The 26,826-nt window shown below is 50.1% G+C and overlaps 9 protein-coding genes across 9 annotated transcripts; 5 read left to right on the plus strand and 4 right to left on the minus strand.

The window, feature by feature from the left end:
• Positions 1-1,045: 1,045 nt before the first annotated feature.
• On the minus strand, positions 1,046-2,129 carry hapB (CCAAT-binding transcription factor subunit HAPB; the record flags this gene model as incomplete). The annotated part of the gene is made up of 2 exons (XM_057259462.1): positions 1,046-1,489; positions 1,518-2,129. 2 exons carry the CDS (start codon positions 2,127-2,129, stop codon positions 1,046-1,048), a joined length of 1,056 nt encoding a protein of 351 aa, XP_057127294.1.
• Positions 2,130-2,754: 625 nt separating this feature from the next.
• Positions 2,755-3,158, minus strand: N7481_000244 (uncharacterized protein; the record flags this gene model as incomplete). The annotated part of the gene is made up of 2 exons (XM_057259463.1): positions 2,755-2,858; positions 3,074-3,158. The coding sequence occupies 2 exons, from the start codon at positions 3,156-3,158 to the stop codon at positions 2,755-2,757; spliced, it is 189 nt and encodes a 62-aa protein (XP_057127295.1).
• A 2,778-nt stretch (positions 3,159-5,936) lies between these two features.
• Positions 5,937-10,970, plus strand: N7481_000245 (kinesin-3 motor protein uncA; the record flags this gene model as incomplete). Its single annotated transcript, XM_057259464.1, has 3 exons — positions 5,937-6,000; positions 6,114-9,608; positions 9,667-10,970. 3 exons carry the CDS (start codon positions 5,937-5,939, stop codon positions 10,968-10,970), a joined length of 4,863 nt encoding a protein of 1,620 aa, XP_057127296.1.
• A 704-nt stretch (positions 10,971-11,674) lies between these two features.
• Positions 11,675-13,110, plus strand: N7481_000246 (uncharacterized protein; the record flags this gene model as incomplete). Its single annotated transcript, XM_057259465.1, has 2 exons — positions 11,675-12,082; positions 12,163-13,110. 2 exons carry the CDS (start codon positions 11,675-11,677, stop codon positions 13,108-13,110), a joined length of 1,356 nt encoding a protein of 451 aa, XP_057127297.1.
• A 1,391-nt stretch (positions 13,111-14,501) lies between these two features.
• On the plus strand, positions 14,502-15,087 carry N7481_000247 (uncharacterized protein; the record flags this gene model as incomplete). The annotated part of the gene is made up of 2 exons (XM_057259466.1): positions 14,502-14,816; positions 14,839-15,087. The coding sequence occupies 2 exons, from the start codon at positions 14,502-14,504 to the stop codon at positions 15,085-15,087; spliced, it is 564 nt and encodes a 187-aa protein (XP_057127298.1).
• Positions 15,088-15,975: 888 nt separating this feature from the next.
• N7481_000248 (uncharacterized protein) lies at positions 15,976-19,011 on the minus strand (the record flags this gene model as incomplete). The annotated part of the gene is made up of 1 exon (XM_057259467.1): positions 15,976-19,011. The coding sequence occupies one exon, from the start codon at positions 19,009-19,011 to the stop codon at positions 15,976-15,978; it is 3,036 nt and encodes a 1,011-aa protein (XP_057127299.1).
• Positions 19,012-19,314: 303 nt separating this feature from the next.
• Positions 19,315-20,578, plus strand: N7481_000249 (uncharacterized protein; the record flags this gene model as incomplete). The annotated part of the gene is made up of 2 exons (XM_057259468.1): positions 19,315-20,114; positions 20,188-20,578. 2 exons carry the CDS (start codon positions 19,315-19,317, stop codon positions 20,576-20,578), a joined length of 1,191 nt encoding a protein of 396 aa, XP_057127300.1.
• A 2,304-nt stretch (positions 20,579-22,882) lies between these two features.
• Positions 22,883-23,951, plus strand: N7481_000250 (glycoside hydrolase family 43 protein; the record flags this gene model as incomplete). The annotated part of the gene is made up of 2 exons (XM_057259469.1): positions 22,883-23,197; positions 23,259-23,951. The coding sequence occupies 2 exons, from the start codon at positions 22,883-22,885 to the stop codon at positions 23,949-23,951; spliced, it is 1,008 nt and encodes a 335-aa protein (XP_057127301.1).
• Positions 23,952-24,458: 507 nt separating this feature from the next.
• Positions 24,459-26,234, minus strand: N7481_000251 (BCS1 and AAA domain-containing protein; the record flags this gene model as incomplete). The annotated part of the gene is made up of 1 exon (XM_057259470.1): positions 24,459-26,234. The coding sequence occupies one exon, from the start codon at positions 26,232-26,234 to the stop codon at positions 24,459-24,461; it is 1,776 nt and encodes a 591-aa protein (XP_057127302.1).
• Positions 26,235-26,826: the final 592 nt, after the last annotated feature.

Genomic DNA, 26,826 nt, shown 5'->3' on the forward strand with positions numbered 1-26,826 from the left:
CATAAGAGATCAAATAAATCTGTTTTTCCAATGAAGGATACCCTCTCTAAATTCCCAGCCCAGTCCAGTCCAGCCCAGCCCAGCCCGGAACACAACAGAAAAGCCATACACACCCAGAAGACACCGAGAAGATCGCATAAGTGGAGAGGAAAGAGGAACACGAAATAAGCAGACGGGGGAGAGGGGATAATCATGAATAAGTCAATTCCGGGGAATTCATTCGCGATAGGAGACAATTGGGTAATAATAAACATAAGTGCGAGCTGCAATCAAAGTCAAGACAGTCAAGTGTGCGTACTGTCGATCATATACACAAGGCGAGGGAACGCTAAGCAAGATTCATTCTCAAGGTTCCAGTTAGTTACCATGGTCTCTCTTCTCTGCTTTTCATAGTTTGGCCATCCACAATCACAGCCATGGTCACGGCCAGTCACAACCAGTAACTGGAAGGAATATGAAGACCATTGTGATTGATAATAGAGCGATGCGATGCGAATGGTGGAAATGAAACCTCGCGATATTCCAATGTCAGTCATTCTGATAGGAGAGAAGAGAAGAGGTCTCAAAGACCCCATGGACCATGGAAGAAAGGGGAGGAAATCTCAACCAGCGATCCCTCACGGAAATACTTAGGGCGAAAAATTGCTTTGCTTCCCAGCATAGAGTTATAAACAAACAAGTCAGGAGGAAGGAGGTTGAGGATTCAAGGTTGAAAAGAGTCAATGTGAGGTTGGAGAGCGTAAGTAGAGCACATTGAGTTGAAAGAAGAGAGTAGAAGAGAAAAGGGGGTGTGGGTTATCGCTCGCTCGAGAAAAGAAAAAGGAAACCGTAATCAAAGTTAAGACAAAAAGAACACACACAATAAGGGAAGACAATAACAAAAACACAGTCCAGAAAGCGTCCATCCATAAAGCCGTCGTCACAACAAAAGGAAAATACATAGGAAAAATGATATATCATCGGCGAGAATCATGTGCACCCAACCCTATGTACAGGGTCAAAGTATATCTCATGAGCCAAGCCAGCAGCTCCGAGGACGAGACACTTAGCCATCCTCATCCGATGGGTCGGCCGATTCTTGCTCGCTTCCATCAGCGCTGGCAAGCGTCTTGGTCTTCTTGGTGTTGACGTTATCATCGTTGACTTCACTTGATTTGCGCTTCTGCGCAGATCCGTTCTCGCCCTTCAGTATATCTTCCAACCCATCACCTCCACCTTCGGCCGCCTTCTTCTCCATCGCGGCAACCTCGTCAGCGGTCAAGAAGCGGCCACCAGGGCCACGGGGTCGACGCATGGCGTGGTTATGTCGTGACTCGTGCAGGTAAGGCTTGCGGCCCTTGGAGGTCAGGCGCAATTGTTCTTCAAGCTTCTGTCGCGCAACACGGCGCTTGAGAATGCGATGGAACTGCTTCGCGTTGACGTATAATGGTGATTCTTCCTGGTTGGTGCTGGCCACCATCTCCGGGGATGGGTGACCCTGCGCCATGGCCTGGGGAGGACCTCCGGGGGGGAGCCACGGAGGCACGGCTGATGTGGTTCAGGACGGGTTGGGCACTTTGTACATTGGGGCTACCGCCGACATGGCTCATTCGACGCTGAGCCATCTGCGTGTTTGGCGCCATCGGAACACCGCTACCCATGGGTGGCATCTGTCCCGACATCTGTGGCGGCGATCGAGGGTTGCGGTCCTGCTTCATCGGGACACCAGGGGCCATGCGAGGAGATCCTCGCTGTCCCTGGGCCATTTGACCCGCCATGGAATCCTGGTGCACAGGATAGAACTGACCCGAGGCGGCCGCGGTGGCCATGGCGGCAGCCTGCGTAGGCGAAATACCATACCCTTGGGGCATGCCGGCGGGGACACCATATCCCTGGGGGAAATTCATCTGTTGGTGGACACCGCCGGGCGCATTCTGCGGTTGCTGGTAGTGCTGTTGGGATGGAATGATAGGAGAAGTCTGGTGGGCGGGATGTGTCTGTTGCATCTGAGGCGGAGCGTTGGTTGGCGACGCCATGGACCCGACAGGAGGTCCAGCATTTGGGGGACCAGCTTGGTAAGGACCGGGCAAGTGTGAGGGAGCATGCGGATGTTGGCCATGAGGCTGTTGATATTGCGGCGGGTACTCCATGATGGGCTGTAGTAACGGGGTTGGTTCCGTTGCACAGTCGCGCGGTACCGAAACAAGGAAGGATTCGGGGCGGGGGGACGATCTACTTTACCCCGAAATCACCAATCAGATGAAATAAGACGTTAGGCGACGCGACGGATTGGTGCGCTGTTGGCAAAGGAGAGACAAGAAGCTCGAGGAGCGCGAGCTTTTGTTTGGTAGAAGAGCCGGGACTATATCACGGCGCGTGCAGGCGGGGCGGGAATCACCACACTCGTCAACTGAGATGATTCGACGTGGGGACACGATGGTCTGCAGCCTATCGGGCGATCGCGTCAGCAAGATTTTGGCGCTGCAGCAGCGGACGGTCACTGGGTTTTGACACGGTGGGGACCAAAGGGAATCACGGCGCGTACCTTAATGGAACCAAACAAATGGACAAAGAGGGTTGAGGGTGTGAGGGCGACGGCTTCGAGGCTTCCCACACGATCTTGAACGGAGGGATTAGCGGTTTTGAGCAAATCGATACCAGGACCACGGGTGTAACGTGGTTGGGCTGTGATGCAGCCGGGGGGGGTCGAAGTGGCCCCTCTGGATATGATGCGTTGTCCGTCTACCACCCCGCGGAGGGCTGGAGGGCTGGGAACTATTTCAGGCGCCGCGACCGCAGTTCCGAGGTTTGATCTTCTTTCAACCTTGCTGGGCGCAAAGAGCACACACGGTCAAGGGTTGAGGCGATGCGAATTCGGGCTAGTGGGAGTGCTAAACAATGCGACTCCAATGTCAGAGCGCTGTCACTGTGAGAGTCAGTATGCATTCGGTATGAACTGGGAGTGGTGCTATGTTGTGTTGTCAAGTTGGGACCAAGCTTGGTCTTCTTTGTCTATTTTTCTCACTTTTCTTTTTTTTTCTTTCTTTTTTCTGTAATTTTTCTTTGGATTTTTGGGGGGGGAACCCGGGCATACCCAGGATGACACCGGAGTGGGTTAGGCCGCGACGGGCAGAGAGGCAATGGGCAGTGGCAGTGACAGTGGCAGTGGCCGCGGCCATGGCAGCGGGTAGAATGGGATGTATGCGTTGGCACGGGAATATGGAGGCTGCAGTGAACTTACCAGGATGATCGGCTCTGCAGACAGGTCGAACTGGACAAGGCGACAAGGGCCGAGCGAATTGGTTGGCGCGAAACTAGCAGCTGTTAGAATGCGATGCGATGCGACGAAAGGCGATGATGTCAAGCTCAATGCCAGGGACGCGTGCAAGGCGAAGCGATCGGGTAGAAACACGAAACAAAGGACAGTAAAGGCAGCCTCGAGTCAAGGCGCGCGCATAGAAGATTCACGTCCAGCCAATGACAGAGGGATAGGAAGGGGAGGGGGGGGTAAGGAAGATGCGGCGCATGCGACCGTGGGTGGTGGGAGATGTGGGTGGTGGAGGAGGCGCGTTGTTATGCTGTTGGGTGGGCGCGCGCAACGTGGGATTGGAGCAAGCTGGGATTTACCTGGAGACCAAGGTGGGGGAGATGGCACGAAATGGCAAATGGGAAGGGAGAAGAACGTGGATATGGATATTCTCCGGGTCAAACGATCAAGGGATCGAAGGGCGAAGATGATTGGGGAGAAGAGGAGGGAAGTGCAGGTGGAGGTGAAGTCAGTGCTAGGCGGTGTACGGGCAGTGGTGGGCAGCACAGCTGTAGGAACAGTAGGGTAAGGCAGTACAGTAGACAGAGGGTAGGCAGAGATAATGAATAGTATAGCAGTAGTAAAGCAGTAGTAAAGCAGTATAGTAAAGTAGCAGAACAGTGCAGTGCTGTAGTATAGATAGAATAGTATACTCACGATTGGTTGGTGCAACAGGACCAGATGCGAAGGTAGGCTCTGTGCGATGGTTGGAGGGCGAGCTGGAGAGGGCGACCAACGAGAAGAGGCGGAGGGAGAAAGGCGAAAAGGGGGCGATGGGGCATTTTGTACATTCACCGTGACTGGTGAGTTATTCGGGTTACCGTGGGCTTACCGTGGGCTTACCATCAGGTTACTGGGTTGATCCTCTGGGAGACCATTCATTGGCTTAAGTTGGGGTACTGGACCCAGTACACTGTAATATATGACCATACCATACGGGCTGACCGCTCCGGGCTTCCGGGTCATGTGCACCAAAGGGGAGACTCCGCCGAGTCAGCTACGTAGACTACCTCCGCTGTACTCGTACTCAGTACTCAGCTACTTACAGTGGTCACCGTAGGTTTCCGAGTACCTATGTACACTACGGTGAGTACTGTGTGTACTCACCCCCATTTTCCCCCATTTGGCCCCATTCCATCATTGCCATCTGGACTGCCCCAGGGTGCCGTGCTACGATGATATCACACCAACGCTATCCCATGGAATCCTATCACTATCACTAGTATACTGAAGGATGAATACTATGAATACTATGAATACTCCCTGTTTCTATATATGAGTATCTACTCCGTATCCCAGCTGGTAGCGGGGAACTTCCGAGTACGAGGCCGCCTGCGTGGTTGTGGGACTGGCAGCTAAGGTCCTTACTATATGCAGCGTACTATCAGTGTCACTACCATACTAGAGAAATGATGCCATACTATGCCAAAAGTTGCTAATATAAATATTAATGTAATGGATCAAATACTACCAGTAGATATCGATATCATCTAGATTATCATCTCCCCACGTGCCGACCTTAGCTGCAGCCATTCAGCGTGTGACCCGCCCGATCGTGACCCACGTGTGAAGCTTGTCAATCATCCAAGGGTTCAAGTTCAAGTTGAATGATAGAGATATTACCTACTGCTCGTAGTAGTAGGGCCGTCAGTTAGTACTTATACTACTAGTGGGCAGTTCTATCAAGAATCATCCAGTACTAGTACTACTAGTAGTATGCCCTCCGGCTGGCACTGGCACCGTGACGGTCTCAGCCACTGGAGAGACTCGGCAGTCCGATATATATGTATCCGTCAGGTGATCTTCTAATATTTGAATAGACTCAATTTCTAGGAAGTTCAAGTTCCCAGGTCGATATTTTACTACCTGCTAGTAGCGTAGAATATACCTAGAATTCGAGATCATCTTTATTACGATATCATTCTATCTCAAATTGAGCTATTCCGAGTCTATTCTTCCATGGACGCTGCCCTGGGCATGCAGGTTGCTGGCGCATTCCACACTCCTCAGGCTCAAAAATACCTCGATCTGCATAGTGCATCAGCCTCGAAATTCCATTATCTATAGCTCTTCCAAACATCCTTGGATCCTCTATAGTAGTATGGATTATTGCAGGCAATGCCCTGGGCATCCAGTGCACCAGTGCACCAGCGCTGGAGTCCGCAAAGGCGGTGTTTACCTCAGCAAGGGGCCTCAGGTGCCAGTGGCTTTTCCTCATGAACAGGACGACAACTCGACAATCGCATTTACTCCTTTGTCTCTCGTCTCACCGTTTGCGCGGCTTGCACTCGACTGTCAAAGAGGTCCCTCCCTCTGTCCCGAGGGACTTACCCATCCCGCTCTGCCACCCCCCGCCGCGAATATTCCATACATGACGTCTTTGTTGACATCCACGGTTCACTCCCTCCTCCCCACAAACCACTCATCGACTTTCCCCGGCCATTCAACCACGTCCCACACCCCCGTGCGATTACTCCGTATCTACGAGCCCAAACGCGCTCGCGCTCGCGCTCCTGGCGGAGTCCGCGCACCGCTGTGACAACCCGTCACCGCTTGTGTCCATCCTCACTCCCCTCACTTGCGGAGTTGAGTCCCATACTACGACCGCTTGACCTGTGTATTACACCCAGTGCATGGGGTAGTGGACAAGATGGCTCCAGGCGGCGGAGGTAATATCAAGGTGGTGGTCCGAGTACGACCTTTCAATAGCAGAGGTGAGTTTGCGCGGAAACAAGGCCTTCTCCCCCGAGTGCCCTCCGCTCCACCCCTGGCAGGGGCAGTTGAAGTTGTTGGGAAGCTGACACCCCTCCTCTCTCACGGCAATTAGAAATCGATCGAGGTGCAAAATGTATCGTCAAAATGAAAGGCGCCCAGACGGTGCTCACCGCACCGCCTGGCGCGCAGGATGTCTCAAGGAAAGGCGGCAAGGGCGAAGCCGGAGCGCCCAAAGTCTTCGCGTTCGATCGATCGTACTGGTCCTTCGACAAGAAGGACGGGAATTACGCCGGCCAGGATAATCTCTTCGATGATTTGGGTTCGCCACTCTTGGACAACGCCTTTGGCGGGTACAACAATTGTATCTTCGCCTATGGCCAGACTGGTTCGGGAAAGTCGTACTCCATGATGGGATACGGCAAGGAATATGGTGTTATTCCGCGAATCTGTCAGTCAATGTTCCTGCGCATCACCGACATGATGCAAGCCGATAAACACCTCAATTGCACGATCGAAGTCTCGTACCTGGAAATTTACAACGAACGCGTGCGCGATTTGCTCAATCCGTCCAATAAGGGCAACCTGAAGGTCCGTGAGCATCCTTCCACGGGTCCCTATGTGGAGGATCTGGCCAAGTTGGTGGTGCGTTCCTTTGAGGAGATCGAGAATCTCATGGATGAGGGTAACAAGGCGAGAACGGTTGCTGCGACGAATATGAACGAGACCTCCAGTCGGTCGCACGCCGTGTTCACACTGACCCTCTCACAAAAACGTCACGACGCAGAGACTTCACTGGATACTGAGAAGGTATCGAAGATTAGTCTAGTCGATTTGGCGGGTTCGGAGAGAGCAAACTCCACCGGAGCCACGGGTGCTCGTTTGAAAGAAGGTGCTGAGATTAACCGCTCGCTTTCCACGCTTGGTCGTGTCATCGCTGCACTTGCGGATGTCTCATCCGGAAAGCTCAAAAAGGCATCCATGGTTCCGTATCGTGATTCCATCTTGACATGGCTGCTCAAAGATTCACTCGGTGGTAACTCGATGACTTCTATGATTGCAGCTATCTCGCCGGCCGATATCAACTTCGACGAAACTCTGAGTACTCTCCGTTATGCAGATTCCGCCAAGAGGATCAAGAACCACGCTGTCGTGAACGAGGACCCGAACGCTCGCATGATTCGCGAGCTCAAGGAGGAATTGGCACAGCTTCGCTCAAAACTTGGAGGTGGTGTCCCCGGGGTTGCTGGCGCACCTGGTGCCATTACAGCAGAATCCTATCCACCCGATACCCCATTGGAGCAGCAGATGGTTTCCATCCGCCAGGATGACGGCAGTGTGACCAAGGTCAGCAAAGCTGAGATCGTCGAACAACTCAACCAAAGTGAGAAGCTTTACAAAGATCTCAACCAGACCTGGGAGGAAAAACTGCAGAAAACCGAAGAGATTCACAAAGAGCGTGAAGCGGCGCTCGAGGAACTCGGCATCAATATCACAAAGGGCTTTATCGGATTAAGCACCCCGAAAAAGATGCCTCATTTGGTCAATCTGAGCGATGACCCTCTGTTGGCGGAGTGTTTGGTGTACAATATCAAGCCCGGAAGCACGACAGTGGGACACATGGATCAAGGTACTAATGTCGACATCCGACTGAACGGCTCCAAGATTCTTCAGCAGCACTGCACTTTCGAAAACGCGGATAACGTCGTGACCATCATTCCCACTGATGGCGCCGCTGTCATGGTCAACGGCCTCCGGATAGACAAGCCCTCACGACTCAAGAGTGGTCATCGTATCATCCTCGGCGACTTCCACATCTTCCGTTTCAACCATCCGCAAGAGGCTCGCGCCGAGCGTGTCGAGCAGAGTCTTCTGCGACACTCCGTGACAACTAGCCAACTGGGCTCCCCGGCGCCTAATAAAACGCACGATCGCAACGTCAGCAAGACTGGATCGGAAATCGACGGGGACTCAAGTAGAGCTGACTCCCCGATGCCCGCACGCAGTCGCGAATCAGACTGGTTCATGGCGAGGAAAGAGGCCGTCGGCGCGATGCTTGGCCAAGATCATATCTCCCATCTGCCCGACGACGAGCTTGACGCCCTGTTCGAAGATGTGCAAAAAGTCCGAGCAGGGCGTCGTGGGCTGCCAGAGAATGAAGAAGATTCAGACTCTCTTAGCTCCTTCCCTATCCGCGACAAGTACATGTCCAATGGAACCATTGACAATTTCTCCCTTGACACGGCGATTACAATGCCAGGCACCCCACGGCAAACGGAAGACGATGATGGTTCCAATGGTGTTTCCCTGAAATCGGTTCGGTTGGATATGCAGCGCCAGTTAGATCGCCAGCGGGAGGCGTTCCAGGACAAGCTGAAGAGTGCGGAAACTTCTTCCAATCAAGATTCAGGAGAGATCCAGACTGAGAAACAGCGTATGGAGGATGCACTCCGGTCTGCCAAGGAAGAATTCGAAGAGCAGCTGCGAGTACAAAAGGAGACTTTTGAGACTCAGATGCGAGATATGGGCAAGCCCATTCCACAGATTTTTGAGAATGGCTTTGCCAAGTTGAATGAGCGCGAGCTCGAGATCGCACAGTCCGTTTATTCCCATTGGTCACAGCGTAACTACGTTCGCATGGCCGAGAAAATTCTACAGCATGCATCGCTGCTGAAAGAGGCACAAGTCATGAGTCAGATCATGGACAAGAATGTGGTCTTCCAGTTCGCAGTTGTTGACCACGGTCATAGCATGGCTTCATGTTATGATCTGGTTCTAAATGGGATTTCCGGCGACGAGGATATTGTCCTTGAAGAAACTAAGAAGCCTTGTGTCGGCGTTCGAGTTATTGACTACAAACAGTCTGTGATCCACTTATGGTCTATCGAAAAACTCCAGAAACGCGTACAATCTATGCGACAGCTGCATCAGTACATCGATCGACCCGACTATATCCAGCACTTCAGGCTTGAAAATCCATTTTCGGAGTCTTGCTCGCCGCAATACTCCCTCATCGGTGATGCCGACATCCCCCTGACGGCTGTCTTTGAGACCCGCGTTCAGGATTTCTCAATTGAGATTACATCGCCCTACACCCAAAGCGTTGTCGGTATCATTCGACTGTCGCTTGAACCCTCCTCAGCTCAGGCTCCTTCTTCGACTTTGAAGTTCAACGTCGTCATGCGCGACATGGTTGGATTCGCTGAATGGGAAGGATCAGATGTTCACGCTCAACTCTTCGTTCCCGGAATCTCGGAGGAAGGTGGTGCAACCACAACGCAGATGATCAACGGGTTCGAAGAAAGCCCGGTGCGCTTCGAAAGTGTTCATAGTATGAGCCTCCCGTTGTCTAGTCCTAGAACCGCGGCTTTGAAGGTCTGCGTCTATGCTCGTGTAACATCCGTTCATATGGATAAGCTTTTGAGTTGGGATGATATGCACGATTCTTCAGAAATGATCCCTAAGAAGCGCACCTCGCCTCGGATTGCCGAGTCTGAGTTCTACTCCGAAGAAAGACACGACGTCTTCGCCCGCATCCAGATTTTGGAATTAGCCGAGTCTGGCGAATACACACCGGTTGAAGTGGTTCAAAATGGGGCTCTTGACGCTGGTACTTCTCAACTTCATCAGGGATTGCAGCGTCGCGTTTCGATCAACCTGACTTATAGTTCCACCGAAAGCCTCCCATGGGACGACATTACCAACGCGCGGGTGGGCTCTGTTCGTCTCCTCGACCCGGGGCAAGATTCCCGACCAGGATCTCCAAACACCGGATGTCCCGCTGAAGTTCCTTCAAGAACCAATGGTTAAAGACAATGCAGATGGCACTTCCAATGTTACAATCATTGGCCAATGGGACTCAAGTTTACACGGCTCTCTCCTTCTTGATCGGGTGACCGCGGACAAATACAAAGTCCAAGTAACCGTCCGCTGGGATCTCGTCTCCTCCCGACTTCAGACACCCGTGATATTCGAGATCGACCAAACCATCCAGATCCTCGGCCGAACCTACGTCCGCCAACAGTCAATGTTCAAACAGCTATGGAGCTCCACTCGAGTCGTACATTCGACAACAAGCATGTACTCGCTAGTCATCCGCCCAATCTCAGCCAAGCGCGCCGCCGACCTATGGCGCATGAATACTCAGAACGACTACGTTAAGGGCGAAGAGCTGCTAACAACATGGGCTCCGCGGAAAGTCTCCCTCGTCCGAGATTACATCGCTGCCCGTAAGCGTCGATACCGCATCGCAGAGCTCCACGCTGCCCGCGGCGCTCTCAGTGCCGGCAGCCTGAGGGCATCTCCAGCCCGAGGCAGTGGCAGATCAACACCCATGCGCGGCCAAGACCTCAACGAGCGCAAGACAAAGCTGCTCAAAAAATACCTCGACCTCTGGTCAACAAAGAAAGATCCTACCGAAGCAATCCTCGTCCGAACAAATACCGAACCCCCCAGTGACGGCGCCGACCTAGCAGCCCAACGCAAACAAACCAACGGTACCACAACCACAACCACAACCACGCCCTCCGTCTCCGACAAAATCTCTCTCAAACCGCGCTTCATCGCAACAATCCAGACCCTACCAAAGAACCCCTCAGCCCTCAAAACAGGCTACGTGCTCACACCCGATGACACGAATAGCGTCTGGGTCCGACGCTTCGTCGAGCTGCGCCGACCTTATCTGCACATCTACTCCGTTCCGGAAGGTGATGAAATCAATGCGATTAACCTGCGCAATGCACGGGTTGACCACGCGCCCGATTTTGCGCGATTGCTTGATGGCAATGATCGGTCATCATCTTCGCTTGCCGCGAAGGGCAGACCGAATATCTTTGCGGTTTACGGGACGCAGAATACGTTTCTTTTCGCGACGAGGACGGAGGCGCATAAAGTTGAGTGGATTCTTAAGATTGACGAGAGCTATTTTAGTAGCAATGGTGGCAGTGCGGTCGCGAGTGGTGATGAGCGGTGATGATAATGATGATGATGATGGATGTCAAGGCAAGGTCGATTATTGGCATTGACTTCTCTCCTATTGTCTTGTCTCGTCTCACTTTCTCTTCCCCTCGATCCTAAGGTGCTTCATGTTTGACGATATAACGGCCCGGGGGCATGGCGTCTTTCACCCATTTACTGTTTTGCGTCGTTTTCTTATGTCTACTATACATTTCTTTTTCTGATTTCTGACCCCCCCTTTATGATGACCTGTTGAGATACCCCGTCTTTATATATATCAACTGCCTGTGGCGATTTCCCCATGTACATAGTTCGATATCGTTGGGACTATAGATTCGACGGTGTTCATGATTTCAATTCCTACCAATACCGTGACTAGTACTTCACGGTACGAGTGGTGTTTTTAACTTCAAGTTCTTACTACTAGCTGTGGATGTACTAGCACTCACTTGACTTTCAATAGTTCCAATGTTCTGGAAGCCCTGGAGTTCCGAGTCAGTTCGTGGATGATTTCATAAAGGCAGCCCGTTGTCAGGGCAACAATCTGTTGTGTCCACCACTCCCACCAGCACCACTTGGGATCTACCAACGACCAGTTTCAAGGTTGATCATTCAAGTTGACAGACACCTGGGTAAAGACCCCGAAGATATTCAGCTTGATCCTGCATGGAGTAGGCACCTGGGCATTCCAACCTAACCTCCCCAACTCCGATAGCGACCATGTTCGCTCAACGCCCTTCATTCCGATTCTTAGCCGTTGGCGCACTCTTCTCCCTCGTCACACTCACATTCCTCCTCTTGAATACACGCCGATCACACGATTTGACATCCCAGTACATCCTCAAGACCCCGCGGCCGGTCTCACATTGCCCGCCTTCTTCCTCGACCCAGCCTCTTCCGAACAGTACCAATACCCACAACCAACTTGAAGCTTGGAAGTTCCATGTTGATCGCGATGGAAATGATCACGGTCTTTCAGAGGAGCAGTGCCAAATTGCGTTTCCGAAACTCTTCGGCGAGATTGAGAAATCCGCGGCGTTACAATCGCAAGATCTCATTTCTTATGAGGAGCTGCGAGGGCGAGAGATTGAGGATGGGATGGTGAGGTGCATTATTCTTCGGGGCGAGGTATGTATTGTACTAGTACTGCTTATGCTAGAAGGTGATCTAGCGGAACTGCAGCCAGCTAACCTCCAAGTCTGAAATAGTTATATATTGTCGAATTCGCCCCTCAGCCCGTGACTGCATCCCGTGCCCGCGCAACCCTAAACTCCCTCCACCGCGCGCTCAAAGCAATCCCGAACCGCCACCACCTCCCCAGCATCGAATTCATCTTCACGACCGAGGACTTCGCAAATGACCCCGTGGGCCGCGGACCCGTATGGTCCTACTCAAAACGCGACACGGACTCCTCAGTCTGGCTAATGCCCGACTTTGGCTACTGGGCCTGGCCAGAAGTCCAAGTAGGACCGTACCACGAAGTCCGACGACGTATCGCAGCTATTGATGACGGGGGAATCAACCCGGATGATGGCTCCATCATCAGTCCCGGTATCTCCTTCCAGGATAAAAAGAAGCAGCTCGTCTGGCGCGGAAGTCTAAATACAAACCCCGGCATCCGGAGTAAACTCCTCAAAGCCTCGTCAGGAAAAAGCTGGGCCAGTGTCCGGGTCATTGACTGGGATGACGAAAATGATATAAGATACAATCTCCTCCCGATCGAAGATCACTGTCGATACATGTTCCTCGCGCATACCGAGGGTCGCAGTTTTTCCGGTCGAGGCAAGTATCTACTGAACTGTCGTTCGGTGGTTATTTCGCATCCGCTTATTTGGCGTGAGGCGCATCACGCTGCGCTCATCTCGTCCGGGCCCGATGCGAATTTCGTCGAGGTGAAGGCGGATTTCTCGGATTTGTCGCGCATGATTGATTATCTTATTGATAACCCGAGGATTGCGGAACGAATTGCGGAGAATTCTGTTCGCACTTTTCGTGATCGGTATCTTACTCCTGCTGCGGAGTCTTGTTATTGGCGCCAGCTTGTGAGGTCTTATGCTTCTGTTTGTGATTTTGAACCGTTGCTTTTTGATACGACCAGGGATGGAAAGAAGGTTTCTCGTGGTGTGCCGTTTGAGACTTGGATGCTTATGCATTGAATTTCCTTTTGGCATGATGTTTGTTTATGTATGCTATGCTATGCTATGGACCGGGGTACAGACCTGCTGGATGGGTTTGACGACCATAACGACACTGCATTTGAGCGAGTTTCTTTACGGCGTTGGGGCAATGGATTATATTTACAACTGGATTTGACATTGTCTGTACATGAGACTAATCTATGGATTTTTTAAAGATACTTCTTCATCTTCATCATCATCTTCTCTGGATCCGCGATCGCCCGTTGGGCTCTCCTTTTAGGGCCTATTAAGGTTGTCGGTACGGATTGTTCTGCGATCGCCGTTCACGCCAGTCTGGAATGACCTTACGATAATTCTTTGTTCAGCAACGCTTTTCCTAGTCTAACCTCTGCCAAGAAATCTCATCTTAAAAAGGGGGTCCACCTCCTTTGCTAGTCTCGAAGCGTGTTTAGTCTCGGGTCTGATCAAAGCTCGGATCAGTCACATTAAACTTTACAGTGAAATCCTTCTTGCTTTATCACTACGCGAGAAAGATACATATCGGCAATAAACAGAAACTACTCTGTGCAATGCATAGAAATCCAAATAATCCCCCAGCTACCCTCTTGAAACTGCTAGGGAACTCGAGATTAAGGGTCCAAGTCCAAGCCCAAGCCGAAGCCCAAGTGTGGCGCTGGGACCGCGTGAATACGAGTGAGGCTCTCAGTGGTTTTTCGTCTACTAAACCCAAAAGGGGTTAAATCCCCTGCCTTGCTGCTGCACCACGGCAAAAAGGTCTGTTATTCTTGGAAAATAGGGTCTGCCTCGCCCCCCACCACCCCCCCCAGGAATGCCTTCCCGCTAAGCTCGTGTTCAGTATCGTATTGTGTGACTTGGCATGGACGATCTCGGGCGATCTCGACATCGATCTGCTGGGCAGACTCTGATGCCTGTTGGAAATTCAAGGGAAAAGTTATCTAACGCGAGTTTTATGTTGTGAGAGCTGATCCGAGATACCATAGGGAAATCGAAATTCCTTGGGGACCCTTGCAAGGCTGTCATTACCATGCAGGATGGGATTAAAGATCGGCCCTAAGCCATGTTCTTATTTTTTTTCAGGATACGAGCTGGACCGTGAAAATAGGGGAATCTGTAGCCGGGCGAACACGAAACCCTACTTGACAGAGACGATGATAGGTCCAGTTTGTTTTAGTCCGCAGCTTAAATCGTGCCTTTTCTGCGTACTAGTACTAGTTAGTATCCATCACATTCATGTTTCAATGGGGCTGAGTTCGTTCTCTGCGCTGGCCCCGGCGCTTTAAGAACCGTTTCAGCCCCATCATCCATACCCTAGTCCTTCTTTTCCTTTCTCTTTCGCCCTCCAGCCAAAGATAAAAACCGCCCCCACGAGGAACATCATATCCTCAATCATGTCGTCTCCAGGCCAGCCTTCGCGCGTCACCAAGTGGTGGCCCATCAGCTTCTTCATCGCCGCCATCGTCTGCTTCATCATCGGTGGCGCTCTGATAGGAGTATGGACTTCCAACTCCATCGATGACTGCTCCTACAGCTCTTACTCGTCCTACTATTATTCCGACTACTCATGTGTTCAGACGGACATGGGCGAGTTCTGGGGCGGCGTCGCTATGTTCGTCATCGGCGGTGTTTGCAAGCTCATTGCTTGGGTTCTCCTCATTATCTTCTGCGTCAAGCGCAGCCGCAACAACCACACCACCGTCACATACGTCAACCACCCCCCCCGTCCAGCAGCAGCAGCAGTTCCAACAGCCTTACGCTGCTCCCCAGCCAGTCTACGCTCCCTCCCAGCAGAGTGCCCAGTTTCCTCGCTCCCCCGCCTCGCCCGGCCCTATGTACCCAGAGATGGCCAACACTCCTCTCGCCGGTACTCCTCCACCCAAGGAGGCTAATGCCACTGCCACTGCGTTCAAGTACTGCAGTCAGTGCGGAACTGCTGTTTCCAGCCGCTTCTGCCCTCAGTGTGGATCTCAGGCATAGACGTTTACTATTCGGTTCAAGTTGTTGTCAACGCTTAGTTTGATATTACGCTGTAACTGATCAAATGATATGGCGGGTGTTTAAGATTTCGGAGCGACGAGGCTTCAAGTTATTTTTGAAAAAGAAAATTCGCATATGAGGAATGAGATGTCGCGTCGAGGGTTTTCTTGGGATGTCATGTTGACATGGATCTGTTAATTTTGAGATACACCGGGATGAATCCCACAGACTGCTGTCCTAGCATTATTTATTTATTATTATTATTACTATTATTATCATTACAACTATTATTTTTCCGATGACCTTCTCCTTTTAAAAATAGTATTCTTCCTTGAGATTTGGTTCCTCATTAAATCCACCGATTGACTATTCATAGTGCTATCGGTCGTCGGTGAATATTCAATATCAATCTACATAAGGCACTAAAGTTCTTGAATGAAGCTCTAGATCCTAGCTTCAACCTCCAGAAAGAGCGAAAATGGTCTTAGATATTTGAAGATTTTTGATATTGAATAACAACATAAATAGGAGCAGTTCCGCTCTAGAAAATGCAGAACAATAAAAACGGAAAATACGGAAACACCTCGGAAATGCTCGAACTAGGTACATGACGAGTCCCATGAACGCCAGAAAATGCGAAGAAAATGCAATGAATAAAAAAGTCTTGAATCAATCGACCAATCTCTCGACATAAAATACCCAAGCATAAGGCGATGAGCTCCTGGATATCCATAACCTGATTTTGACAGGTTGTGATTCACTAAGCCCGGACGTAGGCGTCTTCATTTCCAAGAATACACCGTTGGAGTGTTGACATCTAGCGCAGTCTTGCCAGTAGATCTGAAAAGGTTAGTATTGGGCCCTTGGGAGCTTTCAATCACCAATTAATCAGCGATGGTATCGAACGATACTCACTTTGAAGAGATTTAATCCATTCCTATGGATCACTTGCACGAAGCCACCGTTTCTGCTAATCGGAACCTTGCTCTCTTTGGTACTCTCGTCGACAATCCTTGGGACCAGTATCCCACCTGACGTGGTTTCTTGGTCGGGATCAAGTCGAATCTCGCAGTCAATGCCGTGGACGAACGCAATGAAAGGGAAGGGAGACTGTACTTTCCTTTTAAGAGAAGCGAAAGCAATCTGGCTAGGGTCTTGCAATGGCGCAATGCTAATCTCGTGCAATTTCCTGTTCTTGCCGAGGTTTGCATGAGAACCCCACAGCCGTAGGCCATTTAGTGAGGAAGGTAACCAAGAAGGTGCACAATAAATTATAGTCGTTAACCTCCCCGAGGGCAGAGAATTGATAGGCGAGTTGGAGATACCATCGGCATCGCTTAGAAACCTGCTCTGAAGCCCCAGTAGCTCTGTAACAATGTCAGGCCCTAGTCGAGATCTAAGAGTTTTGGCTGAGCAATGGCAGTGGCAACAGTATCCATATTCATGGCGATTAGAGGCAGAGTGTGACCGGAAGTGGTCAACGATCTTGTCTCTGCAGTGGCAAGGGACACATCCATGTGCATATTCGTATACATATTGGAGGCGATGCTTGTCCATGATATGTCTCGTTAAGACGCCCGTGAAAATGTTTCCGTTTGCCTTGTCTCGACTGCAGAGGTGGCATTTGAAGAGCTTCATTTTGTCCCATGTATAGCTCATATATGTATGTGAGTCGTCGATATCGTGGGCCTGAGACTCCTTATGCCTACCGTTGTCGGCAAGCATTCCATCATCATAGCCAAATGTGGTCAGTGGTATCCATTCAGTCGATGTGGGAGACAGGAGCGGAGTCATGATGTTCTGACTCAAAAAGTCGTGTTCCCCTTGCAGGCTGGTGAAGGTCCGCTGAAGCTGTTCATGTAAATAGGTCAAAGCATCCGAAATGTGTCTGAACTCCTCCAAAAGCGGTTGGTAATTCTCCCTACCGTAGATCATCCCACACTTTGAATTTTCGATCATTTCGTAGTTTTGTTGGATGGGATGAAGTTCCCAGCAAAGTAAAGTCTGGGGAATGATACATGATGTGAAGAATAATCCGCCGAGTGCATGGAACGCATCTTCTATATCCAAACCAATGTGAGAACCGGGATGCTTAAGCCCGGTTATCGCCTGTCGCGACCCTCCAAAGTCCTCCGGTTGGGCACATGGATCGTTTCTGGCCCCTTCCAAGTCGATCCTCCTTTTCTTGACGCCAGCTGCAGCACTCGAGTCGGATGCCCGTTCTTGCAGTGATCTATTCCTGATGGAATGACTTGATGATACATGCCATGTATTCCCGAGTGAAGGTTCGCAAGCATCATCGGCGAGGCTCAGGCCATCGAGTGAGATGTCTAGAGAGGACGAATCTCCCACAGATCCCCCATCAAGCGAGGTATCTGAAGACGACATTTCTCCGGCGTGAAAAATGGAAGATGAGTGCCCAAACCAATATGCATCGTTGTACTGAGTCATTGACTCGACAAAAGGTTCGTGCAAAACTGAAGGAGGAGGCGGTATTTGTTTGTCATATGTCGAAACTGTTCCAGGTTCAGACAGTCTGGTCATAGCATCATCCAAAACATCGGCAGCTTGAACGATGAAAGCGAATTGAGATTCTGTGTCACCGGCGACTAGGTGCCCGTATATTTCCCCGGTATTTGCATCTCGAACTATCGAGCCACAGACACCAGGTTGAAGCGAGTCTTCAAACTGAGTAGTCAGGACTTCAACGAAATTTGTGGCGTATGGCAATCGGATGCATGATTTTCGGCCTGAAAGTATGCCTCTGAGGATATTGCCTGAGCCCGTTATGGCTGTCACATTGACAGATCTACCATCAAGCTGGCCAATAGTGTCCTTGGAAAGTACAGGCAAATCCGTCGAAATGCTCTCGTCGTCAATCTCCATGAGACAATAGTCAAAACTATCAGATCTCAGTCGAGGCGGTCTAGCAAGTGAGAAGGCGTGGTGATTGACCGAAAATAATTTCATCTCATCTGCAGAAGGGCCTGCTTTATCGTTTGCCACCACAATACTTGGCGGCTGCTCACGCCGCTCATCAAAAGCCTGTGTGGATTCTCCATCCGACATTGTATTACTAGAGTCAAGGTCCCAGTCTTCTTCTATATCGCTAGACTCAGCACTAGCGCTATGTCGACTCATGAAATCGGCCTCATCTTGGCCACCTGAGAAACTTTCGTCGTCACTGTCGAATTCGCCTATATCGCATTCACTATCCTCGGACAAACTCATCTCTCCAGACCTCACATCTGGGGTCGTTGCATTGAAAACATGTGCCGGAACCAGATAGTACTTTTTGCCACGAAGTTTGATAACACTCCCAATCGTTGCCATGCAGGGACTTCCGTAGTTTGTCGAATCGTTTTGTGTGGCCAGTCGTAATGCCCTGATCTTCCCTGACTTGAGGTCGAGTACAGGGTAAACCCTGCACCTATACGACTTTGTAACCTCCTCATGTACCTCGACAGCATTGATGACGATGTTTGACTTCACCCCCGAAGAGGCAAGTGGTCGCACATTTATAAGGTGCGGAGGATAGTCCCAGTCACCGAGAAGCATTCCCGGCGGACACTGATCGAGAATATCCGACTCTTTGATGGCGGCGACAGCGGCCTTTCGTGATTCGCGGTGCCTGCAAGAGAACATAATGTAGGGCCTTGCTCTAGCTTGGTCTTTACCAATCATGAATATATCAACCATGATCATGCTTGAGCTGGGAACCTGAATTCTCGCGCCATTAAGACGGTCAATAACTTGTTGTCTGATTTGTTCAAATGCATCTCTGGCGGGACCTGTGGCATCCCAGCAATGGAGTTTGCCTTTTTTTATACCACGATAGCTATCTATGGATAACTCAGGCTCGGACCAGCGAGCCTGGGGCGTTGAGAAAAGCGTAATGTTAGGGAAGAGCCGTGATGAGTTCATCGTGAAAATGGGACCGCGGTCGGGATTTGATCGAATAAGTCCTCACAGAGAGATAGAAGTTTAGGATTATTCGCAGGCAGAGAAAAAATTCCGCATAAAGAGTAACGTGAGTTGTTACTGTGATTTGAGTCGGCGGGTCGGAAGAAGAGGCGAAGATGAAAAAGAGGCTAGCAAGGCACTTAGGCAGCAAGAAATTCGTTGGGTTTGTTCCAGCTTTCAACCATAAGCCACAATCATGACCGCGCCCCGTTTTCGTCGGTAGAAATGGACGGAAAGCGCTCATCTGTACGGAGCAAGCCAAAGATGCTTTGTGGCTGTGCCGTAACCCGGGTGTATGCAAGAATCCCTGTTTTGATCACGTTGGCTGGACATCGATTGGAAGCTAAGTATAAGTCAGCCACCCTGGACAGAGATCCGGCGCCGCCGGGTGTTCTCGAGTATTTCCTCACAATGGGCACTGTAAATTTGCATGCTTATAGCGATTCTCTTGATGTGACCTTCCTTGAATCTCCCATTCCGTCAGAACGACAAGAGAAAATCGTCACCCAATTCTGGGGTAGTACTCACACTTATCAGACCCCTTGTTTTCGTTTATACTTTCAGTATTATACTGAACAATGCAGAATTGTGTATCAGTCCCATGGTACCAATCTTGCCATCCGCACCCACCGACATATTGTGGAGCTTGCGTCACGTATTCAAGATGGACTATCACGTTCTGAAGTCTATGAATTTGTTGAAAAGTCCCAGTGGACCAGTGCTCCAGCGTCAATAGATTCCATCAACGCGTCGATAGACCTGACCGCCCGACTTCTCTATATGCTCGACATTGGTGAATTTCGAAATGGGCATTCGGGGAGAAACCCGCTTCTATGGGTCCAGGGCTCTCTAGATGACTTTTTGCGGGAGAATTTGGCGGAGGCAAACTCCGAACCCGATGATGGGATTAAATTTGAAAAATCATTCAATCTCATTCGCATGGTTGGCATCGCGGGATTCGATGTGGAGCTAACGTCAAATCTTTCTGATCATCTTCGCTTCAGAGACTCCGATAAGACTGTTAAAATCTTCCATCATGCCTCGTTTCTGGAGGCTCACAAAAAGTACGTTAGGAGCCCTGCCACATTTTATTGTTTTGCTTGCCTTGAGACTATATTGACAATGGTTTTCGCCTAGAACCTCGGCATATCCATCAGGTCTCGTTGATGAGACACTGGCGACGCTGGCCCTCTTCTTCCCAAAGGGTGACAAAGAGACCGAGAGGTGGTACAAAAAGCAAGGCAATGCCGAGGAGCTTGACAAAAGTATATTGAGGCGTCCGAAGATTGACTTGGGGATAAAGGAATACCGATACTGGCACGATCGCCTTGTCATACTCAAGACAGAATTTGACGAGTCTCGCCCATCAACAATCGCGCAATGGTGGAATGACAGACGCGATGTTAGTCAGTGGTATCCATTGTGGGTAGCGATCTCCTTGACCGTCTTATTTGGCCTTGTTCAGAGTATCGAGGGCGCGTTGCAAGTATACAAAGCATTCAATCCTTATTTTTCCGGCGGTGGATAAGAATGTCGTTGAATGTGAATGCCCGGCGTCCATTCCTTCTACTTTGCAAGCACATAGGACCATAGAAAGAACATGCGTTCCAATCCTCTCAGCGGTACTTAGACCGCATGACGGCCAGTGAGTCGCGGTGGACTCGACCAACTTAGGAGAGTGAGAGTTTTGGTAATAGAGTACTAGTCACTCACTGTATGTCTGTGTCCATGAAATTATTGTTAATTTTTTTTTTTGGCAATAGGGGGATCTCAATGTTGGGCAAGTGACGTCATGACATCATGAGCAACCGAAACATCTTCACCGACTGGTTGAGACTGACCTTCATTGGGTCGAAACTCGGCACTGAGCCCAAAAGAGGATTGAGAAGCAATGGGTTTCATTGGATGATGTTTCGGTAACCAACATGACTCAAGCCGAGCATGTCTGTTGTAGGTACGGTGCAAGGTCGTCTTTGCCGATCAGAACATGATATGCGGGGGATCGCCCAACTCATGAGATAACCCGACTTTCGAGACATGATTTCTGATTCAATTCTCGAGTTCCAGTGAGACTTGCCTTCGAGATCCACCAGCTAGTGAGTTCATGCTGCCACTGACGACCATTGATATTCATGGTCCGGTCGGATGCGCCACACCGCAACTTTGGCGCCCCCTTGCTAGGAACCCGCAACCTGGAGCCACGGGGCAATTCAATATTTTGCGGGGAATATTGAAATCTGGAAACGTTCCTTTTTGAGCGCGGGCTATACAGGGTCTAGTGGAAAACCATCGGAGCTTCGTGCAACCCACGAGCCTTTAGTCCCCGCGTGCCAACGCACACTGAATAGTGTAGAATAACCATTTGCCCCTGTGTAGTGGGCATACGCCCCGCCCTATCAGCAGTCACTTCTCCCGTGCTAGGGCGCCTAATTGGTGAGATGACGGCATTGTAGTGCCTGGCATCTTTTCCCAGCCATACGTTGCATGTTGTTGTTCAGAGCACCACGGTCGACAGCAATATTCACAAGCGTGTCTCGATTGTGCATCTGATATTTGAAAAAAAGTAGAAAAAGGAAAAAGAAAAAGAAAAAAAAAGAGGAAACTTTCTTTTGCCGGGGTTGGGAGAGTGTCTTGCCGCTCATCCAACTGAGTCTTGGGAGCGAGGGGGGGTGCCCGCTGAGTCGCCCTTGCCTTCATCTTCAGCTCCCAACTCCTGCACAGGATTTTTCTTATATTTGCCTTCACCTCTGTCAATGACTGGCCGCTTTATTCTCCGTACTATAGTGCATCTTGTCTAGCATTTTCTAAGAAAAGCAACGAGCATTGACCCCGTTCGCCCGGCCTCTTCGGCGAGCTTGGATCCACTAGAATCACAGCCTTGCCGTATCGGGCCTCATTCAGGGATGGGTCTATCCGATCATTTGTTTCCCCACACTCACAACGATGTGTACTGAAACCTTGTCAGAACCAAAAGATTGACTTGCCTTGGACCTAGCTATTCGCTTGAAGCTGCATACAGCTACATGTCCTTGTGACTTCATCCATAATCCGGGCTTCACTTTCCATGTCCCATGGAAGCCGCAGCCTCGGTGTCGATCATGATGACTCTCGGCTGCCACGAGCCTTGCCATCCCTAAATTTATCGATTTTGTACTAAACAAAATCCTAACAATAGGGTGCTAGCCTTATGGAATACCCTAATGTCCAACAGAAGGAAGCACAGCCTTCACTTGGCACGATTCCACTTTCCCCACTGACCTCAGCTGAGCCATCCATCTCATGCGGCTGATACCTTTGAGGAAAGCTGTCACCCCACCGTCAGAGCAATTCTGTTTTGGTTGACCCACCAAGTCCCTTTTTAGTATGCATTCAAGTTTCAAACTTTCTTCCTACTATCAATGCGCCTCCCCGGAAAATCTGCCTTGCTCTTGAAAACCCGACTTTTTTGATCGCCAGCAAGACTCGTGATTACTGGATCCACACTCGAACTATCGCATGGTTTAACTAAAATGGTAAACCGTGAGTTGACAAATGGCTTGGCCGCAGAATTTAGCCTCGCAGAATCCACATGCAGCCACATGCGCCTGATAGACCTGTCGTGCCAGATATGCGCCTGTTGGTCCACAATAATGCCAGCTCGGGGAATACATGTCTTTCTTCCAGGCTAGATTGATCGACCAATACATGGAGCAGTGCTGGCAGTGCTGCTCGATGTCATGCCCAGAAGCTCAACATATAAGAACCTCCAGTCCTCGTTGAGATATTCAAAAAAAAACGAAGAAATCATTTCCCCTGGATCTCACAGCCCTGATTAGACAACCACAGAGAAAAAATGTTTCTCATATCCATCACCCCATCCAAATTAGTGGCACTTATTTTACCACTGTTACCAGGGGCTTTGAGTGCCCCTTTACTGAAGCGGAGTGGCTCCTTTTTAGCTCTACATACCGACTTCCCTGACCCCAGCTTCGTCAAAACACCAGAAGGTAAATGGTATGCCCTGGGGACGGAGGGAAATGGCAAGCGTGTTCAGGTTGCCGAGTCTGATGATTTTCATTCTTGGACCCTTCTGGATATCGAAGGACTGCCGAAAGTTGCGGCCTGGGAGGAAGATGCCCAGCATTTCGCCCCGGACGTGATACGACGGGTCAGTTACAAGTCTCGAATTTAGATTCGGAGGAAGCAAAAAATTGCTAATGTTACCACAGGATGACGGAAAATACATCATGTACTATTCTGCCAACTCGAAGGAAGTCGGCCCGAACCAAGATGATCACCATTGCGTCGGCACTGCTATCTCCGACAACCCCAAGGGGCCATATATTCCTAACGACAAGCCCCTTGCTTGCGATCTTGATAGGGGCGGTGCAATTGATCCTGTTGGATTCCGCGATGCGGACGGTACTCTATATGTTACCTACAAGGTCAACGGCAATAGTATCGGCCACGGAGGCGACTGCAACAACGGCGTCGACCCTCTCGTTCCCACCCCTCTGGTGCTGCAGAAGCTTGCCAAAGACGGTGTTACTCCTGTTGGCGATCCTGTTCAAATTTTGGATCGCAACACCGCAGATGGCGATGGCCCTCTTGTCGAGGCTCCCAGCCTCGTATTTTCATCTGGCACCTACTACCTATTCTACTCAACACACTGCTTCAACGAGGACTCATATGATACCCGCTATGCTACAGCATCTAGCATAACTGGCCCTTACACCAAAAATAACGAGCAATTGTTGAAGACTGGCGATAGTCCCAGCTTGATTTCTCCCGGTGGCGCAACTGTCCATGCAGATGATGGTGACCGCATTCTTTTCCACGGTTGGTGTGACGCCAGCATGAAGCAGCGTTGTATGTACGGTGCAAATATTTCTTTAGATGGGACGAAGGCTTCCATTGTTTGAGCTTGAGACTACAAACACATTGATTTGATTTCAATTTGCGCAAGAGTTGAGTGATGCGCTTGAGCTTTTGTTTTGATACCCTTGTCTGTCTTTAGTTATCGCTCAAATGCACTTATTTACATCTATACTACATTAGTTTCATCGAGAGAACTTATCTAGTCAATTTTCCATCTCATTTGTTCCTTGAATCAGATACAACTACAAGTTAGTATATTAGAGCCGATACGCTATTCGAGGCTAAAGGAACTTGACGCACTTGACCACGAGAAAACCAAACCCCCCGCTCAGAAGCAGGCAGAGACTGATATTTCTGAGGACGACTCCTAAATGTACCGACAGAAAGAATTTGATATTTAGAGTCGTATTATGAATTTGATTCAAAGAGAAGAGCTTGTTCTGTGAGCTTGGTAATAAAATCTGAAGTCCCTGGACCAAATGTATTCCATGCATAAACCGTTAATGCCAGCCCAAAGTTATAAATTATAGATAATGTACCTACTCCATTCGCTATGCTAAAATACTGTCTTGGGCAGACTTCTTCTCTCTGAGTCCTTGAACCCAGGTATCCACACCACCAATAGCAGCCTCGGGGGAATCCTTATGATTGAGAAGATATCCTTGGATCTCTGCAGCAGTGAACTCCCCATTGGGCACGATCGCGGAGAAATCGGTCGCGAGCTTGGAAATCCGGACACGAAGGTCATGAAGACGACGTTTTTGCTCTTTATCATTTTCCTCTTGCTTCCGTTTCTCGAGATATTCGACTTTTCTATTCTCGTGGTTGTTGTTGGCGCTGCCGTTCGTCAGATGCTTAGCCGCCCCATTGGGGAGACGTCGGGAGGCTGCAGTGCGTGGAAGATCGCCTTCCATTGTTGTGTAAATTGATGTAAAAAGCTCCTCAATATCGGCTTGGGTAGTCCGTCCAAAGGCGATGCTCAAGTCAACGCGACCAGGTCGGAGGAGAGCTGCGTCGAGCTTTTCGGGGTGATTGGTTGTCATGACGAGTATGCGGCCTTCGCTGGCTGCAACTCCGTCGATGACATTCAATAGTGCAGATAATGTGATACCTGGAGACTTGTCCTCCTTCTTATCTTTGTCTTTGTCCTTTCCATCGAGTTCATCCGCTTCTGCAGGGTCGGCACTATCGGTCGGCTTATCTTTATCCTTCGGCGAATCGGTTGTTTTCCCTCTAGTATGAGTGACACCGGCGGTGTCGACGTCCTCGAGGAGAACGATGCATCGACGGGGGAGATCATGGAAAAGGGATGCTAGGTTATCCTCATCGAGGGCTTTCGAGTCGAGATTAAGGAGGTAAAGCTTCAAGCTAAGTAGGCCTGCAGCTGCGAAGCAGAGACTAGTTTTGCCCGTACCCGGAGGACCATGTAAGAGATATCCCCGGCGATACGGAATTCCCCGATTCGAGTACCAGCGTCGAGTGCGGGGATGAAGATATTCTTTGATATCGGAAATAAATTCATCTTTCTGAGCCTGATCCAGAACAACAGTTGACAGAGGCCGCGGGCAACGCGCCATGCATCGATACCAACCAAACTGCTGACCAGTATATAGTCTTTGGCCGCGGTAAATAACGGTTCGATTGCCATCGCGTTCTACATATGTCTGCTGCGCCTCGTTGAGCAGGTCCTTGATGATGGCAGGGTTGCGACCAATACAAGACACGTAAAGGGTCTCATTGTTCATTACCCACAACGGACTCTGCTGTTGCTGTTGTCGCTCCAGCATCAGCGGCTTACCACGATACCAAAAGAAATGGCGGCCCTCTGACGGTGTATATCGCAAGGTTCTATACTTGTCACGGCCCGTGAGCTTGGCCCAGTATTCTTCAAAGGATGGCTCGTTTTCGCCGCAGCCAGGCTCATCGAGCTCAATTCCCTTTTCGTCGTCTTCATCATCAGAGCAATCGTCAGACCAGTAGCCGCTTGTTTTAACACCAGCGACGAAGCGGTTTGTCTTCGACATATTTGGCTGTCGCGACATCCAGTACATGAAGTAATTAAAAGTCTCATCGTCGAAACGAATTTCTGCGGTAGACATGAAGTACCTTTCAACTATATCCTTCGCGTACCAAATGAGGTATTGAAAAGAGGCGCCGAATGTAGCCAATAGGATAACATACTGCAAATAGCTGGCGATGTCAATGTTCAGGCGAGAGATCACAAGTTTAGAAATTAGTGAGTAGCCCGGGACTAACGCATCGAGGATTGCGGTATCCGTTTGTGAGAACGAATTGGTGGGAGAAGTGGTTGTAATATTCTCAGCCATGATTGACTGTTGGGGGTTAATGGATCGTTTCTTTCGAAAGGGGAAGTAAGCTGCATTTTATCCTCCGGTGCCAGCTAGAGCCGCATCAAACCCCGACCCGACAGGGCACTCGATCAGTTAATAGCGGAGAAAGGTATGACGAGGATCTGCACATGCACAGACAACCTTGCTGAAGAGCAAGCGTGTTGGCGGTGTGGCGTTGGCCAGGCTGTGTCGGTTTGTGCAGCTTCTGCCTGATCCTGGACTCACGGACGCAAAGATGGGCGACATGCTCAGCTTATCCGAGCTTAGCTCAGCTAATGGGGCAACGAATCGGAGATCGAAGGAATGACCATGATGCATTTCCTTCCAGCTGGTCACGCAGATGTGCGGCTTTTTGTGAGTTGGTTTGAAGGCTAGAAATGCGGAGCCTAAAGCCAATTGTGAATTTCAGCCTTTTTAGCCCAGGTTAACCCCGCCGAGGCTTAATGAGTCACTTGCCTAAATCGCCCAACCGTTCATTAAAGTCGCCCTGTGACTGGAGTATCACAAAGTAAGCATTCAACGAGGCGCAATTAACGCGCACTCTGTCACTGATCTGGCTGGGTCCATA

Source organism: Penicillium waksmanii (genome assembly GCF_028829765.1).
Source record: "Penicillium waksmanii strain IBT 27052 chromosome Unknown utg000001l:1.0-4852451.0:1.0-4856178.0, whole genome shotgun sequence".
Classification (NCBI taxonomy): domain Eukaryota; kingdom Fungi; phylum Ascomycota; class Eurotiomycetes; order Eurotiales; family Aspergillaceae; genus Penicillium; species Penicillium waksmanii.